This window comes from Nanorana parkeri, unplaced genomic scaffold (assembly GCF_000935625.1).
Source record: "Nanorana parkeri isolate BGI_ZX_2015 unplaced genomic scaffold, ASM93562v1 scaffold867, whole genome shotgun sequence".
Classification (NCBI taxonomy): domain Eukaryota; kingdom Metazoa; phylum Chordata; class Amphibia; order Anura; family Dicroglossidae; genus Nanorana; species Nanorana parkeri.
In genome coordinates, this window is record NW_017307135.1 from 232,578 (window position 1) to 251,512 (window position 18,935).

General features: G+C 43.1%; 1 protein-coding gene across 1 annotated transcript in view; it reads left to right on the top strand.

Moving 5' to 3' along the window:
• The window catches only part of NDFIP1 (Nedd4 family interacting protein 1), a 39,156-nt gene that overhangs the window by 4,712 nt on the left and 15,509 nt on the right, over positions 1-18,935 (top strand). Inside the window, exons 2-3 of the mRNA XM_018565627.1 lie at positions 15,529-15,616; positions 17,966-18,096. Coding sequence (XP_018421129.1) covers positions 15,529-15,616; positions 17,966-18,096 — 219 coding nt within the window. The remainder of the gene's footprint in view (positions 1-15,528; positions 15,617-17,965; positions 18,097-18,935) is intronic.

An 18,935-nucleotide genomic window follows, 5' to 3' on the forward strand; every position in this document is an offset into this window, starting at 1 on the left:
GCGTGCACGTTGGTGGTATCCCGCTAGATAACCCCGCGCGGGGGGTATCCTGCCAAGACCCCCCTCGCTACCCTTTTGCCTACAGAACTGCCTTAATTCTCTTCGTGGCATAGATTCAACAAGGTGTTGGAGACATCCCTCAGAGATTTTGGTCCATATTGACATGATAGCATCACGGGCCCACAGTGTGCCAAGAAAATATCCCCTACACCATTACGCCACCACCACCACCACCAGCCTGAACCGTTGATGCAAGGCAGGATGGATCCATGCTTTCATGATGTTCTGACCCGGCCATCTGAATGTTGCAGCTGAAATCGAGACTCTTGAGACCAGGCAATGTTTTTCCATTGGGACCAGCATACTGCCTCGCTTACGTGCAAAAGCGACGATTTCCCCCGTTACGCCGCACATGTTATATATCGTCACGAACGTTGGAATGAGAGCAATAGTTTTAGGGCCATTAAAAAAAAAATTTCAATAATTTTTCCTTAATATAGTAAAAAAATAAAAACTTCAGTGGCGATAAAATACCACCAAAAGAAAGCTCTGTCTGTCTCCAAAAAGGGTATAAAATTAATTTCAGTACAGCATTGCATGACGGAATAAATGTCAGTCAAAGTACTGCAGCGCTGAACACTGAAAAATGGCCTGGACAGGAAGGGGGTGTAAACACCTGGTCTTGAAGTGGTTAAAAGCTTTGTTCAATTATATAAATAGCAAAGAAATCTGAATAGTGAAAAGTTGAACATCAAACTTATAAAGTACAACAACCCTTTAAAGCAAGGGCATAAAACTATTGGTGGTGTGTCATGATGGACTGAACTTTTGATGTGATATACAGGCAGTTGCTGATAACAGTATGTATTGTTTTCCATGGTGACTCCTCTCCGTCTCTGCTGGGAAAACGTTCTTGTAGTGGGTGCCCCAAGAACACTGATGCTGGATGCTCCACTGCAGTCAAGGCAGAGTTAATGCATTCAAAATGAATGGCACACCACAGTGCACATGTTCGGTAAAGCAGCATTTTACCATAGTATTGCCACTATCTGAATGGGCCCGTATTGTATAGAATTACACGCATGCAGAAGTTAAAAAGAAGCTAATCTTAATAGAAATATGTATGTTGCCATTGCTGACTTCCCTCTGGAAATGCTAATTTCCTGCAAGTGATCTGGCTTAAGGGCTAGTTCACACCAAGCGCGGAGCAGATGCAGAGCAAAGCAGTAACGGAACAGATGAAAACTGCGTCCAGTGTATTCCAATGGTATTAGGGCTCTAGTTCACACCACAGCGTTCCATTCCAGAGCATGTGGAAAAACTGCAGTGCTTAGTAACATTACACACAGAACACAACAAATAGCAGCAGTACAGGAGAGGATTGTGGAGGGTATGACAGCAGGAAAAACTGTTAATCATTTGACTCCAAAATGGCGGTTAATGATCTATTCCTCATTGGCAACAAAATAAAAAAATATGGTCATAGCCATACAGGTAAATGATCGGGGGATGAGAAATGTCCCATAATGCATTTGGCCCCCATTCACAAAAGTCATTATAGAGCAGCAAAATGGGGGCTGAGCTCTTCACACAGACTTTTATAGAGGAGGAATAGAGGTTAAAATAAGTGTAGAGGAAATGGGCCTGCTAAAACTGAAGCAGTGGAGATTGCAGGAGTCTTGTCAGCAGTACTGAAGGTTGTAGGAATGATACTGAAAGTGGAACTGGGGACAATGGAAGTTGGAAAGGAGACATTAACATTTAACACAGACTGTGTCATGGAGTCAGGAACAGTGGAGATGATATTGGGATGTCGGAGATAGAGCAGGGCTTTGTTGTCGGGGAATGTTAAAACAGAAAATGGGGCAGTGGCGTGAGATTCCTACAGGACCAGAGTCAGTGGAGATGAGAATAATATTTGGCATGGTCCATAATTAAATGTGAGGGATTAGCCCATGTGCGCTGGGTTGTTATACATGTACAGGGAACTGGCTGATAAGCGGTTATTACACATGCGCTGGCAGCTGAATGATTAATGCACACACGCAAAAGAATAGGTGCTGAGAGAATAAAGTAGTAATGAATCCAGATAAGAAAAAAAATCAAAAATACATTGCCTAGCAAAGTATTTCTTGATGTTTTTGACTAAGCACTTAGTCGTAATGTTTCTGAACAGCTGTTTCCAAGCCTCAGCTTCCCGGAACTTCCTGTCCAGTACAAGATCACAAGGGACAGCACAATCTCCAGCAACTGTCCATCTACTAGCTTGTGGAGGGAGCCAGAGGGAAGGGAGTAGCTGGATTTGCTGAATCTGTGTGTTTTGTAGAGTCGCACAGGCTTACTCCATAGAACTCTGCTTGAGAAAGGAGCCACCCTAAAACAGGATATCAGGGCCAACTGATTCTGCAGGAAACTAAAGCTTTTTAACATGAAGAAACAGCATTCAATCTAAATGATTTCATAAGCATTTGGAATAGCTTAAAACTGTTTTGACTTTGATATCACTTTGAAGCACGTGCTTTGAGGACTGGGCACTGAGGGGACAGGTCACTGAGGGATTAAGGAACGCACACACTGAATATTAATCTCTAAGGAGTTGATATACATAATCTTGAATCATATGGTGTACGTGCAACTGAGGGGTTAATGTTTATAAGCCTGGGAACTTGGGGGTTAATGCTGCTTCTGTGATTGCTGATAGCGACTGGTTAATTCACATAAACTAAAAACTGATCACTGAGGGGTTAAAGCACATACAATGCAGAATAGTCGCTGTTGGGTAATGCCCTTGGTGTAAAGGTTGTTAGAGAGCTCTCTGTATTGTAGGTGCCACCTTAGTGCTGGCATGGATACCGGGAAGTGATGTGTGTGTGCTGGGGATAGTATATTTGTACTAACACACAAATAGAATCCTGGACTACACAATGGGAAGTAATGGAAACTTTACTTACTTTACATCCAAGGGGAAGGGGTAGAGACTTCTGCTGCACTGAGCTATACGCTTAGTGCTTAATAATAATTACACACACACACACACCTTTCCATATTAAGATCCCTATTCCAGTACACACATGCATTGGTCTTTCCCCTGTATCCCACCTCCAGCACACACATGCATTGATCTTTCCCCTGTATCCCACCTCCAGCACACACATGCATTGATCTTTCCCCTGTATCCCACCTCCAGCACACACATGCATTGGTCTTTCCCCTGTATCCCACCTCCAGTTTTTAACCTCCAGTGTGAGACAAGTTTTTTTACATGCCAGCTTGTGAGTGTGGCAGGAAAACTTTTTGCTATTTTACTGTTTCTACTGTACGATTGCACGTCTTCCGTTGAACAAGCAGGCTGGAAAACCCGCCGCTAATCGCACGACGGTTAGTGGCGTGCTTGTTCGACAACTGCCGAACGGGCCGGTGTGCACACACTGCCCGCTTGCAGTCATCGGAAGTATGATCTGCCTGTCCAAGATGGGCAGATCGTACGTTTTTTTTATTACTTTACAACCCTCGCAAGACAAAAGTTTTGCGAGGGTTGTGCAGTGTATAGACCAATGTACATTATATGTGTTGGAGGTTTGATGTCACTAGGAAGGACATTGAAAAGGCTAATTTGCACAGTGGCATGGTTAATATAGAACTTAGACATAATATGCAGGGCTTGAAAAATCCGCTCGTCCTGTCGTCTGTGACGGGAGGACGCCGGAGCCCGACGAGTAGCTTCCTGCCGGCCGGGAGGTTTACATTCAAGCGATCGGGCGTCTCTAGAGACGCCCGATCGCTTGTATTAACAGCAGCTGTCACTGCCGGTCCAGAGATCTGCTGTGCCCGGTGCGTATAGGACCGGCACGCCTGCGCTGTGACAGCAGTTTAAAGGGAGACCAGTACACGATCTCCCTCTGAATTCCTCTCCAGTCCAAGAATGCAGGAAGTGATGTATTTGGCTGTCAGAAGCTGGGGAGAAGCTTCTCCTCAGCTTCTCTGGGGGTCCTTAGGTGACAGGGGTCTTGGTGACCCTTGATGTCTATATAAAGATGATCTGTCATGTAAACTGCCTATCACATAGGGGGCAGTTTGGTGTCTATGTACCCGATGTGACCCCGTCTTTTATATTTAACCAAAAATGTTTTTTAACATAATGCAGGGGGAAAAAAGTTATTTTTTTTCAAAATTTACTGTACTTTTTTCATTATGACTGGTGACATTTTCATGTCAGTCATGCTGACTGGTGAGACAGCCTAACATTTTTCAAGCCCTGATAATATGTAAGATTCAACTACATTCTGTTATTTCTAATACATATTAGAATCTGAAGCAGAAGGCAATGTACAAGTAGTAAGAAGGCTTCCAGCAAAACACACAAAGAGAGGTCAGCATAAAAGCACTGGGCAGAGCTCATTTTCTGATTGTGATCCTCTTTCAAAAGCTACATTGCACTGTAACAAATGGAGACTTGATATCTGCTCTGTTATGTAGTTGTAGGCTGTGAGAAGTGCTGAATCACCAGCTATGCTTGTCTCCAAAATGGATGTCTCTGAACTATAGTCAGAAAGTTTCTGCTCTATTTCTTTGTACAGTAGCCTCACGATGAACACTTCCTTTCCAGTGGCCATCTTATTGTAATATGATAATGAATGTGTAATTCAAGGGAACGTCGCCCCTTTTTCTGTTGTAGTTTACAGTCATAAGGCCTTGTTCACACCGAAAGCGCGTGCGTTCCAGAGCAGTAGCTGCTGGAACGCACCACGATTACTGTGAAACTTCCCCTTGCGTTTAGGGGCGGGAGGGGGCGTGACGGTGCATTGTATTCAATGGCACCGCTTCCACGCTCCCCCCGCCCGCAGTGCGATCGAACGCGCGGCAAAACTTTGCCTATCGTTGCGTTCCACTGCAAACGCAAAAAATAGGGCTTGCCCTATTTTTTGCGTTTGCAGTGGAACGCAACGATAGGCAAAGTTTTGCCGCGCGTTCGATCGCACTGCGGGCGGGGGGAGCGTGGAAGCGGTGCCATTGAATACAATGCACCCCCTCCCAAAACGCGGGGGGAAGTTTCACATCGATCGCGGTGCGTTCCAGCACCTACCGCTCTGGAACACACGCGCTTTCGGTGTGAACAAGCCTGCACAAGAATATAGCTGGTGATATTTTCTCACCTCCCATTTTGTGCTTGGAACCACCCCAAATGCCTGATTTGAATTCAGTCCCCTTTTCCCAGCTGTGTTCCTAAAAGATTCCGGATCCCCTGGTGTTCATTTAACTAATCATTTCTGGGTGTAATGATTGCAGTAATAACCAACAACTTCATTACCAAGAGGAAAAAAACGCATTTATTTAAAGAGCAAGTCAAAGCAGCAAGTAAAAATGTGTCATGTAAGTGCAAATCATAAGACGTCACTTAGGTCTATATACATTTCCCATGATCCCGTTTAATCAGATCAAGCACCGCTTTGAAAGTGCTTTTGTGTCTACAGCCTCTTGCCATATGATCTGGCAGCATTCCATTTATGTTATATAAATGCTGTGTTTTGACATGTTTAAAGTGACCTTGTCAGTTAGAAGCCCCTGCAGCACAAGAGCTTTTATCTCATTGCTAAAGCTGAGTACTCTACATGATCATATTTTTTATGTTCGACCTGCGGGCTGTATGAAAAAAAAAATAACATTCCTCCTCCATGTTAAAAACCATGGATGGACGAATCTCCGCTGTGAGCTTTGTATTCTGACAGTGGCGCTGGCTGCTGTAAAAATACCTGAATGGCGATTGGCTGCAAGCAACATTTCTTCAGCAAAAGTCGATCTAATGATCAACTTCTGTCAAAGGAATATGGTCACCAATGGACCGAATTTCGTCCGATTCAGCATCTGCGTGTACCCAACTTAAGTCCTGTAGTGACCTAGGTGTTGGAGAATGAAACTTGTCGGCATCCAACAGTCCGGTAAGTGTTGAATGCTGAGGAGTCTTATGGAGGTTGCAGCACTGGAACACAGGACAGGTAGGAGACACAGGCCAATGGGGAGGTGAGTTTAGATGCTCTTCTATTGCCAGGACCATTCAGCTGATTTATGTAAATAAAAAAAAATGTTTTAACCTCCCTGGCGGTATGATTTTTTTTTTTTTCCGTTCTATTTGTTTTTCGTTTTTCACTTTTGAATCTCTCGCTGGTTCCGTCCCCCCTGCGACGCGGACGCTCGCAAGGGACGGAAGACGGATGCCGGCATCGGCCGGAGGACACAGCGCGGCTCGAGGGACAAGGTAAGAGACGCGCTGTGTATTCCCGAGTGTGGCTCCGGGTTACCGCTCATGGTACAGAAAATTAACCCGAGCCACACTCGGGAATACTGCCAAGAAGGTCAACCAGTCACTCAGTTTAATGTACATTCCACTGCGTTTTGTTAAGCTATGCTGGATTTTAACATGCATTTTGCTTGGTTTTTAATGCATGTTTTTCCACATTAAAAAGCAGAATGCATGAAAACCCAGTTAAGCACATGTTATAACTGTGCACTAAAACACAGGATGTTTATAAGGCTATAGTGTGAATCTAGCCTCAGTACTGTGAAATTTCTCTTCCTGAGAACTATGTACTAATTGGCTTTTATTCTGAATGATCAGGGCCTGCATAATTACGGCTCATTCACATGGGAAATTAAAGCATCAGCCACACACGGCACTCTTATCCACATTACTGTATGTATGATAGTATTATGCCTGTGATGGCTGGGACCATCATTCCTACACAGCATACGTCCATGCTTGAAGAATGCTGGGCAGAATAAAACCTAACCCTTACAGTAGGGCTATGCCTGCACTACTAGGGTTAAGGGCTCGTTTTCTTCTAGGGCCTAAAATAACAATGATATACTTACCCATAGCTCAGTCTTGCCTGGCTACTAGACTCTCCCCCCTGCTCCGGTGGTGGAAGGTCCCTTGGCATCCTCACATCTAATACACTAGTCATGATGACTCGTGGATCTAGCACCCAGGCAGCCTCAAGGATCAGGTGAGTATATCTCTGTTATTTTAAACCCTAGACAAAAATGAGCACTTAACCCTTGTAGCACAGGTGTAGCCCCACTGCAAGGGTTAAAATGTATTCTGCCCAGAGTGCTTCTTGAAGAGGGATATGGACTCTACAATGTTGTAGAAGCATTTCCTTTTCTTAAAACAAGGAGTGGGCCTGTGTTCTGCATTTTATGGCACATGTAGTTTATTGCACTTTTAGTGTCCATAAAGCAGTCGGCTTCCAGCATTTAATAACTTGGGCAGCTTGTCGACAGCAATAAAATAAAATGGATGAAATGCATCTTAGCCTTTCAATCTACAAAACACTTTTCTTGCAGGGAAATGAACCTTGTGCGCAGAGCAAAAATCAATATGAACATGCAAAGCTGCAGCCACACAGTGTCACCCTGCAGAGTAACATGCTCGCTTTCTTAAGGCTAGGTTCACACCAGATGCAGTGCGTTCTGGCCCGATTCTGGCCAGAACGCACTGCATCGCATTGAGGCCAGGTCACTTTTTTGTGGGCCAGGATGGGGCGTGGCGGGCCATTGAAGTGAATGGCACCGTAGCCACGCCCTCCGGCCACAATGCGAACGGCCACATGGGATCGGTCCTGCGGATGCCTGCGGTCCGGTGCAATCAAAATAGTGCCTGCAGCATTTTGATCGCACCGCATCAGACCGGACCGCAGGCACAATGTGCCTCACGATCCCGTGTGGCCGATTGCATTGCGACAGGAGGGGCTGCCTACGATGTCATTCACTTGAATGGCCCGCCACGCCCCCTCCTGCCCCACAAAAAAGTGAGCCGGCCGCACTGCATCTGGTGTGAGCCTAGCCTAAGGTTCGAGACAGAGTAAAGCTGGCCATACACTCCGTGATTATTGTTAGATTTTTTTTTTTCCGCGCCGTCATCGAACACCTGTTTTCCGCTCGAATACCCCATCGTGCACAGACCAATGTCGATTGTGAAATTAGTTCATTAGCAATACTAACTGAAATTCGTTGATTGACAGAATGAATTTTCGTTTGCACGGTGCAGTGTTCTTGTTGCGATTTGTTTGGTTTTTTCTTTCGCATGGAAATGCCACTAATCCATTGATTTTTTTTTTTTTCCCCCCGTATGATTAAAAAAAAAAAGTTTACCAGCTTCACTACAGTAAAAAAAATCATTGGGTTCCCATCAACTGATCGGTTAGCGTTTGAATGACCATTCATGGACGATTTCCCAATGATATTCGAGTGGTAACACAAGGAAGTGCATAGTCACAGGGCTGAGTGAAGTTGTGTTTGCATTGAAGAAATACATCCTAGGGACATCTTCAGTAAGTAAGTTTACAAACTTCTAGATATATATGGTTATTAGGAGTGGGATAAAACTTAGGCTGGGTTCACACTTGGGCGTTCGTGATCGAAACGTTTACGAGGGCTATCCAGCTGTATCCTAATGGATACGTGCGGAAAATACGTCCCAAAGAAGCTCCTGTACTTCTTTGGGCGTTTTTCAGAACGTTCCTACTCGCTGAAATACGCCCAGGTGGGAACCATGCCCATAGGAAATAATGGGATTTCACTTGCTGGGCGGTTTACAGCGCGACGATCAGCGCAGTAGAAAACGCCCAGGTGTGAACCAGGCCTTAGGGAGATTCAATATAGAAATACATATTTATCTTTAGCTTTTGACCATAGATGCCCTTTAAGTTATTTTAATAGTGAATCGTTCCCTCTCAAGGATAGGCGTGTACTGTTACTGTCAGAGCAGAAATGTCAGGCCATTGTTAAGCTGGCTACATATGGTAAGGTTTTGTCTCGTTCAGCCCAATGGGCTAAACAAAAGAAAAGAATCCATGCTAAACAACGTGGCTAGAGGAATCCCAGCTGCCAGGGATTGTATTCAGTGGCCCCTGCACCTGCGGCTGCTGAATACCGGAACAGTGCTTGCATCTGGATTAGATGCAGTTACTGTTTGGCTGATAATTTCCCATCTGGCCGTTCGGCAAAGGATTGATTGAAACATCTACTTTTGTCCAACCAGCTGGGTTACCCACAGCTTGAATTTCAGCCAAGTCAGAAGGAACCAGGTGAAAATTGAGCTGCGGGTGGCCAGCTTTAGCCTGTAAGGTTTGCATGAAGGCTAATCTGTCTCTTGCTTGCTGAGCCCAGCACTGATAATGGACACCTTTTGTGGGCTGCTGGGGGAGGGGAAGACTGTAAATGAACAAAGTCTTCTGTAATACTATCGGCGCCTTTTGTTATGCAATAAATTGTGAGTGTCTTTTTATCAGAATTGAGCATAGGCAGCTTTATAGGACGGTCTTACAGGAGAGATACAAGTAAATATTCAAAACTCAAGTCATCTGGAGGTTAGGCTACACCATTATAAAAGTAAGTAATATTACTAGTAAGTAATAAATCAAGAGTGAAAATTTGGCTAACTTTAAATGTCCACTGGTGACTGGTTCTCTTTAATCACATATGCACAATGAAATTCCCATTCTTTATCCCCATACCCACATTGGCATAACCTGTGAGTAGAAAATTGTTGGTACGCTGGTGTTAAAAACATAAATCAATGTAGACAAGTTCATGTGAAAAATGCACATCCAGAGCACTTCAAGAAGAAGGCAAACTGGGGAAAATTATTATAAAACCCTTGCAGTGGGGCTTCCCCCACACTGCAAGGGTTAAGTGCTTGTTTGTGTCTAGGGGGGAAAATAAAGTTATACTCCCCTGATCCTCAGAGATGGCTTGCTCTTAAACCGTTGCCTGGAGCCTCTCTCCCCCTCCGCTACAGCAGTCTAAGGTCCCATAAATCACATTCTATACACAGAGCGGGATTGTTCAAAACTGGAGCAGACAGAATCTGGAGCAGTTGTAAATGGCAACCAATCAGCTGATTGGTTACTATGGGCAACTGCTTCAGTTTTGATCAATTCCCCCCCACAGTGTATAGATGGGAGGATGCCGAGAGACATTCCACTGCTGCAGTATAGAAGAAGAGAAGCTGGAGGGCGCGCTGTCACAGCCGGCTTGTTCGGAGGATCAGCGAGTATACCTTTTGTTATTTTTAGCCCCAGACCAAAACGAGCACTTAGTGGGGTAGCCCCACTGCAAGAATTAATAATAATTTCCCCTGAAGTTATGCTATAAGTAATCACCATGGTTCTTGGAAAAGTAATCATGCACAAAAAATATTCCTTAAAAAGGATGGATGAAGACATGAAAATGTTCCACTGTGCCAGCAACCATGAAATTGTGTATTTGTGGCATAAAGTTGTTAGCTACCACACATTTTTTCAGTGAAGGTGAAGGCACGCATTCTAGGGAAAGCATTCCTTTGCTACTGTCGTAGTAATTGTATAGCAACAACCAAGGATCTAATGTGACCAGAAAAGCAACTCCGGAGTTTATGGCTAGCAAATAGGAAAACGTAGCTAAAAATAGTTGGCCAATTTAATCTGCCAGCAAGAAGATCTCTAAACACCCGGGGGTTTGGCAGCAATCCACTTAGCTGCAGCTACTTTGTCCTTTGGCTGGATTTTTTCTAGTTATGTCTCGCCAACGCAACCAATCTGTTACAGAGAATATCATTAGAACCCATAGAAAATACTGACCTCTTAAATGTATAGATATTTGTTCTAACCAGAGAAGTGGCAACCTTTCAGTGCCTTGTGTTTGCTTAGGTTTCCTTCACCCTCCTAAAAAGAAAAAAATAAGCTCAATCATTATCTAAACATACTAGCTAAGGTACTCTGGGGGTTATGATTCAGAAAAAGCTCTATATCTGGGTAAGTTTTAAAGTATACCCATGTCCAGATTATGGACATAAACGTTTTTACATATTCCAAATAAGCGGTAAAAGATGTAAAACAAACCATCACTGAGCTCTCTAGCTGTTTGTACTGTGAAATAATTCATCCTCAATAATAACGGAGGCAAGTTGAGGTAGTGTTTCTAAATCAGCTTTTGAGCACCAGCTGTTTGTTTACATTACATTAGTAGTAAACCACCAACATGAAAATGGGAATAGTGGGCCCCCAAGAGGTTCTTGTCATATAATGTGCTAATATGCACAGCATATAGGCTAATTATGGCAGGCGATGTTTACACTCTCCTCCGTTGCCGGTACCTCCATCTCCTCATAGTCTTCTTCTGGGTTGGACATCTTTGGTCTCTTGATTGGCCGGACCAGGGTGATGTCTGCACACAGGAGTTATATTATCTTGGCACAGGACCTTGCTGAGAGCTGGGCATGGATTGCATACTTGTTCTATGACTTGGCTATAAATAAAGCTTAAAAGTCAACTAGCAGCACACAAAAGCTTGAACGTTTCTGTGTTCATGACATACGTTAAGTTTATTCTATTGGTTGTCCACTTAGATTCACCTTGAAAAGTGTAAATAGTTGTACCATATTTGCTTGCCAATATATTTTACTTCTGTTACATCTCCAGTAACTGGCAGCACTTGTCCTCGCCTGCTATGGTTTCATGTAATCCTATCTCTTTTGTACGCTTTACAATATTTACATTGCATCATATTAGCAAATATAACAAAGGGTGTCATTTGTCTTCTGAAGCAATAACTATGGAGGAAACAAAAGTGAAGAAACCAGAACGCCACAACCTAGCACAATAATTCGGTGGTAAATTGGAAAAGTGGTATGTACACTAATACACTCACATAGGGAGGTTCATAAGCGCTTCTTGAATAAATAATTAAGGAGAACGTAGTGCCATCAGGCTGGTGTGCTTCCAGTGGTGGCTGCGGCTTCTTTGTCTCATGCGACGAAAGATGGGGTCCTGTGACCGGTGGGAGGTAAGGACAGCAAGTGGTGTGATAGTGGTATGAGTGGATCCAAAGTAGAAAATAGAACACTCGCCCTTGATGCAGTAGCTGTCCGGTCTCATACGCGGAGTTCTGCTGGTGTTCAAAATGGGGTCGATTCATATATAGTCTTATTTATAAAACGATAAACTTATATGCCTCGCATGAACCTGCACCTCCTCAATATGATACATGATAATTAACCTAGTAGTTTATATGCAATAGCATTGGTATGCAACAGTGGTAATTATACATAATTACATACATACACACATTTAGATTGTAATCCCTCACGGGCAGGGCCCTCCTTACCATCTTGTCTTAAATTGTATTGTGACTGTAATGTCTTCCTTATATTGTAAAGCGCTGTGCAAACTGTTGGTGCTATATAAATCCTGTATAATAATAATAATAATTATATATATATATACACACATACATAAAACTGCGTGCGCCCGCAAAATCGCAAAAAACTACCGCACTGAAAATAGGCCATAGGAGACGCTTTTACTGCTCATCAGTTTAGTGTTATCAGTAATTAATGGCCCTAAAATTATTGTTCACACTCCAACGTTCGCGGTTATATGTAACGTGTGGCAAAATAGGCACAATCATTGTTTTCTCACGTAGGCGTACCCGACGCATATCTGCATGTGTATGTGGGGGGTGGAGGACTTAAAAAAAATTATTTTTCCTTTTTTAATTTTTTTAATGCTTCTTAATTTTTTTTAATGATTCTTTCATTTTTGTATAATTTTTTTTTTTTTTACACAAATGTTTTGCTTTCACATGGGGGGGGGTTTCTGGATTTTGGTACACGGGGCTGCTGTACCTGTTCAAGTTAATGACAGGATGACAGCAGCTGCATCTGTAAGTGACAATCCTCATGTAATCATATATGATTACATGCAATTTGGAATAGAGCCCTGGACACATACAAGAAAAAAAAAAGTCACAAACTTGCAAATCCAGCAGAGGCGTCCCCAGGGTCGGTGTCGCCCAGAGCAGCTGCTGGGTGTCGCCCACTGAGACAACATTAATCGTGCACATGACATCATGAAGCCCCCCCCCGCACCAAATTTGTAATGCTACTGCATCTAGTTGGTGAGAAATTTGGTAAGAAATAAATCTCAATGCTCGATGAACTGTATTGATTATAATGCACACTTGATCCTGCAGCCTGACAAAGGAAGATTGGGAATGATCCACAAGGCAAAGCCGCAAAACAACAAGAGTGCAAGGTACATGGGTCTAAGTTAGGGATGTTCAGATACCAAGTACTGTACAAGTACATGTACAGATACTTTTCCAGCTCCAAGACTAGACTAGAGAAAAATTCAAAAGTTAGGAGGCAGCTGTCATTTGTAAGGAGCACGCGGAGCTCCTGGGATTTGTGCATTCCTGTTTTTAATGCATTAGTTTTTGTAATAAATATATATATATAAGAGATGCACCGATACCATTTTTCCAAGTACTGATACTTGTCCAAGTACTCACAGATACAAGTACTGATAGAAACAGTACTGGAGTGTATAGCTGCACAGACTGTGTTCTCCTTTCTGCTTCTCTAACACAGAACATTTTCCTGCTTCTTTCCCTCTAAGTGAAAATGCATTTCCTGCATTTTCACAGAGTGAAATAAGACAATTTCTAGATTAGCTTGTTAGCTTATTTATAGAAATACTTTTATAACTTATACCTAGGTCTTGCTAGAAAGTGAATAAGCCCCCCAATGATGTGTCCTTCACATGCATTGTGAAATACAGTTAATTTCCTTGTTTTTGTTTGACAACTGTATTACCTATTTTTGTACTGGATGTAATTTCCTTGAAAGCCTCAAGCGACTGCAATTATACTAATTATTGTAATTATTACAAAGTTGTAATAAAATCAGCAGAAAATACCTCTAATGTGTCCGCTCACACCATCAAGATGCGCTAATGCATGATTGCTGGTGTGTGCTGATCGCACTGTTTCTTTTTTTTTTTTTTGTTATAACTTTTATTGAATGGTTACGCGTGACATTTTATTCTGTTCTATCGGCCGTAGCGTCAATGAGAAGGTGGTATAGATATTACATACACAAATTTGTACACGTAGATACACATCTAATGAGAAGTTAATGCCAGGACGATGTCATTCGCAGTATGTTTACTTTTCAGAAACATGGTCGTAGTATTTCTGAAATTGCAGGGAACGTTTATTATGTCACTTTTTAGGTAAAAGTGTTGTGAAGTGGATATTCTAAAGCTTCTCGTTTCATCATCATCGCCAAATACCGTAGATATGCTTCAGTATTGCCATACAGTACTGTGTGGTTTTCAAGAGCTGGTCAATGCTGGTTCTCTTTTCCCATTCCCCTTTCAGCAGCCCCATTTGCTCTACATTAAAGTGTTCTGTGGAGTTGAAGAACATTAGATGACGTGCGTGATGGAATAAACAAGTGATTGATTGCACAGCCTCCGTTCAGTTAGCAGCTAAGTGCTCTCAGTAGAACGCCAAGGCTGCTGAATAATGGATGAAGCAGAGATCCTGGAAGGAGCGGGTTAAGGAAACGGTGCAATGGTGGAACTACTTTTCACAACTATCAAATTAGAAGTTTGTGGAAGAAATCTTGGGACTCGATGTAAACATAAGCCAAAAATGATAGTTGATGAATTATGACTGTGTTGGGGAAATGCAATTATTATCCTTTGCCAGGATCTGTGAATGGAGAAACTACAAGTCCTGTCTGTCATGCGGCAGAGGGACTTGTAGTTCTCAATGCTAACCACACTTGTAGTCCACTGACACTTCCTCCCGTCCCTGTTACTGAAGGAAAATATATACTGAAAATATATATATATATATATAAAAAAATATATATATATATTTTTTTTTTTTTATAACAATTTTTTTGATCAATTCATGGCTTTAAAAACAATAGGAATTTAGTATCTCATCCAAGCATTTTGTGATAACAGTTTGATGCAGAAAAATTGGTAAAAGTTCCTCTAATAGTTGCAAAAGATGTTTAATACATTCTAGAGCTAATTTGAATATTGAATCAATCATTTCCTCAAACAGTGGAGTCCATACATGGTCATCATAAGGTTATACAGTTTCAGCATAAAAAGGTAAAGATGCATTTGGAGTTCTTTGCTTTTTCCTGTGTAGTGAAAATCTTGTTGGTTCTTAGTATTTGTTGTCTCCATAAATTCCTCTCACATGATTTATTGACATGCAAATGTCAAGGTTAACTCGAACTAATGCAGATTTGTAAGCTTTACAAAGTGCAGATCGGTGGCGTGTATGATATGAGATGCATTTGCCTATGCATCCTGCTGCAGCTCAATGTGCTTGCTCTGGAAAACTTTCAGGACCTGCATTCTGCTGAGTAAGCTCCTCCTAGTATGTGTTGGCACCTTACAACTCCCTGACAGCTGGCAAGATGACAGAAGTGCTGTGATTGATCTGAGGCTGGTATACTGAAGCTGTAGCAATGTTAATCACTGGCATTTAACATCTTACACTTAATCCCTTATCTCTCTATTGTAAAAATCCTTCACTTTATTCAAGCTTCGGTTTCCAACATGGATGCTGGAAAATAAGAGACATATAATAATTTCCTGTTCCTGATTTCCTGTAATCATTTTTCATGTTGTATGTAATCAAGTTCTATATACCCATGTTTCTGAATCTGGTGTTTGTGTGCTACAGTTACAGAATGAAGAGGAACCTGTAGAAAATCCCCAGGGTGCAGCAGATGCTCCACCTCCATACAGCAGCATTGCTGGAGACAATGCAGGTCAGTGAAATATTTTCTTCATTTCAGGCATGCTTTAGCAGCACACAAGCACGTGTGGGCTTACTTGTGTATTCAGCTTATTACTCTTTCAGTTATATGTAAAGAATCTCAGGCATTCATACCCAAGAGCAATGGCAGCATAACCTTTTTGTATCAAACCGGCTTTGTGACATAACTCCTACCACATTAGTGGGAAAGCCATTCATCTAAGTATAGCGCATAGAGCTCAGCGGAGTCTACTGTACTCTTATCCTGCTCTGGAACAGGAAGCAGAACTTTTTGGCCTGACATTGTTCGTCCACTAATGAATCAGCATCAGTGCACTATAAGGCCTGGTTCACACCTGAGCATTTTTCCGCATGTATCTATTCACGAGGAAGTCCATGGTCCCATTGCACTCCTGACCGCAAGATCCCTTGGAAAAAGTGGGTGCTACGGTAGTCAATGGGTGGCGACCGTCACAGATATAAGTAAAGGCAGAGACACCGGCACTCCAGAATGAAAAGCAAACCGTCTATTTATTGACGTGCAGCATAACAGGTATTGCAATGAACGTTTCGGGGTCGCACAGGATCCCCTTCCTCAGGCAACAGCATATGCAGTGCAGCGTATGCTGTATTTATTTATTACAGGCATTTTAGATCACATTTACAATGTATGCAGCATTTCACATACTGTATATGTACATCAGTCCCTGTCCTCAAGGAGCTTACAATTCAGTGACACTTTAGGGATGATTAATAAAATATTTTGCCTGGTGCATAGCTGAGCAGATGCCAGTCACATGGCACTATCATCCCTAGATGCCACTGACGAGTATAGGAATTTCCCGTCCGCAACATCTAGGGGCGATAGTGCCGTGTGAATGGCAGCCGGGAGGAACTTTTATAAGTGAGCCTCTTTGCTCAGTTACTCTGTATAATAAGCAAAATCCTTTAGTTAAAGGAGAACTATGGGGTTAAGGCTTTTCCCCATAGTTCTCCTTAGGGTAACGGGAGGACACAAACTAGTGTCCTCCCGTCACCCTAGGCTCAGTATATCGCGAGCTTCAGCTCGCGGTATACTGAGAAGCCACAGTATACCGCGAGCTACTGCTCGCGGTATACTGAGACGCTGCAGCTGAAGCAGATCCCAACAATTATGTCTGGATCCGCCCAGCTGCGTGAGTGACAGCTGGCTCTGCCTATCTAGAGGCAGAGCCAGCTGTACCCGCCCCCTACCCCGTCCGATCCGCCAGTCAGCGCTCACTTCTCGATCTACTGAACCGACCTGTGACAGTCTCATTGTCACAGGTCGGCTAGAACTATGAGGTGAGTGAAAAGCACTCACCTCATAGTTCTCCTTTTAAAGTTTCCTTCTTTATCCATTCTTTGTTGCATATTAGTACTGCTGATCTGCAGCATCTTTGAAGACACTTCTTGCCTACATGTATGCACTCCGGTGGTGGCTGCAAAGCATTTCCTAAGAGCTGGTTTCCTAATGGAGGGTATGGGTACTTGTCTTCTCAATTGAGAGAACATGTGACAGGGTGACATTGCAGGAAGACAATTGGGAGAGAAGGACAGAGCATTGTCACCCTCCAATAGAGAGTAAATGAACAAGGACCTTGGTCATGGCAGGATACAAATTTAAACATATTAAAATGACTTTTGGAATAACATTAAGCTTATGTGAGATTAGTTTTTGGGTTTACATAAACTGTAATTTAAAGAGTCAAAGAGGAGCATCTCCTCACCTCCACAGGCTTACCTTACCTGTGATTCCTCACAGCTTCTTGTTCTTCTGCAGCTGGCCCTGGGATCGGTTGTGTTGGTGACTCGGGAGTGGTGACTTTACTGTCCCGATCATGTGAGCGGCAGTTGGCTGCTAGTCACAGCGGAGCAGGTCACATGCAGCTTTATACCTCGAGTGGCCTGGTAATGTCACCTACTGTGCAGGGGAAAGGGAGCACAGCTTAATTTAACCATACACTAGTAGTTATTTTGCACTTAACCACACGTGCTGGATAACACCATATTACTTGATTCCTCCATCCATGCTAAACAGCATAAATGGGGTATCTCCTCTGTCAGGCTATTGCATTCTAACAGCCAGTGCCCTAAGCCGTCAGAATTCCAGAACAATAGCTGAAGCTGATTGGTTGCAGTCACTGGTTGACAATTGTTGGCCTGGCTCCTTGATTGGTGCTGACAGGGCCACTAACAGCTCGTATGGAAGCAGTTTATGGCGACTTTAAGGTAAGTATATGAGAGCCGGTGACTGTGTCTCTTTAAAGTCTTCTGTAGCAACAGAAATACATGTAACTATTTCTTGTACTTGTCTTTATTTCTGTGTTTTTATGTTAAACAGCATTTATTGACTACAAAGATGAGCCTGGTTTCCCCAAGCCACCATCTTACAACGTGGCAACTTCCTTACCAAGTTACGATGAAGCTGAGAGGACTAAGGCAGAAGCCACAATACCTCTAGTTCCTGGACGAGTAAGTGCTCTGTTTGTTAGTATCCAGACTCCTGGATATCCAGGACGAGTTGGACTTAAAGGAGAACTCTAATGACATATTCTGTGTATTCTAGGGAAATAGATACTTCCTCCTTCGAGTCTTCCTGATGCTTGCTGGCTGTGCACTAGCATGTGCCTAAGAAAATTCCTCACAGATTTCTATTTGGAAAGCAGATGTCTGATAGTCATTGGTAGCAAGTGACAGTAGGACCTGAAGGAGGCAGCAGAAAACATAGAAAACATAGAAGTCTTCAGTGCAGCAGTGTTAATGGCGAAGTATTGGCAGAGTAAAATGTACTCCTCCCAATAATTAGAGCCAGCGAAGGACACTGCAACTGTTGGACCCCGGCTCTATAGATCAAAAGCTAAGCGATTGTGTGACCACTGATCACTCAGCTCACAGTCTTCTCCCTGTCACCACTCCTGCCAGGGATTCATTCCTCCCCAGGGATTCATTCCTCCCCAATCTGTTCCTCCAGTGCTCATTGGTAGGACAGAGGGGGGAGAGCACAGCTGCCTCTAGAGAAGCAGAGTCAGCTGTCAATCAGGTAGCAGGGGGGACCCTGACAATGTTGGCCAGATTCCTCCTGCTTGGAGTGCGGCGGTGTGGTGTCAGAATATAGTGGGCAGTAGCCCACCAAATGCTAACTTTGGGTCCCAGGAGTAAATGAGTGAATATACTTCTGTCATCCAAAAGAGAAGAAAAGCCAAAAAAAAGTTTTGGCTTTAGCTCTCTTTTAAGACCCCAGGTTCACTCCACTCTAATCTACATACAGCCATTTTGTGGAGTTTTCCTTTAACTGCAGTGGTTTAAAGAAC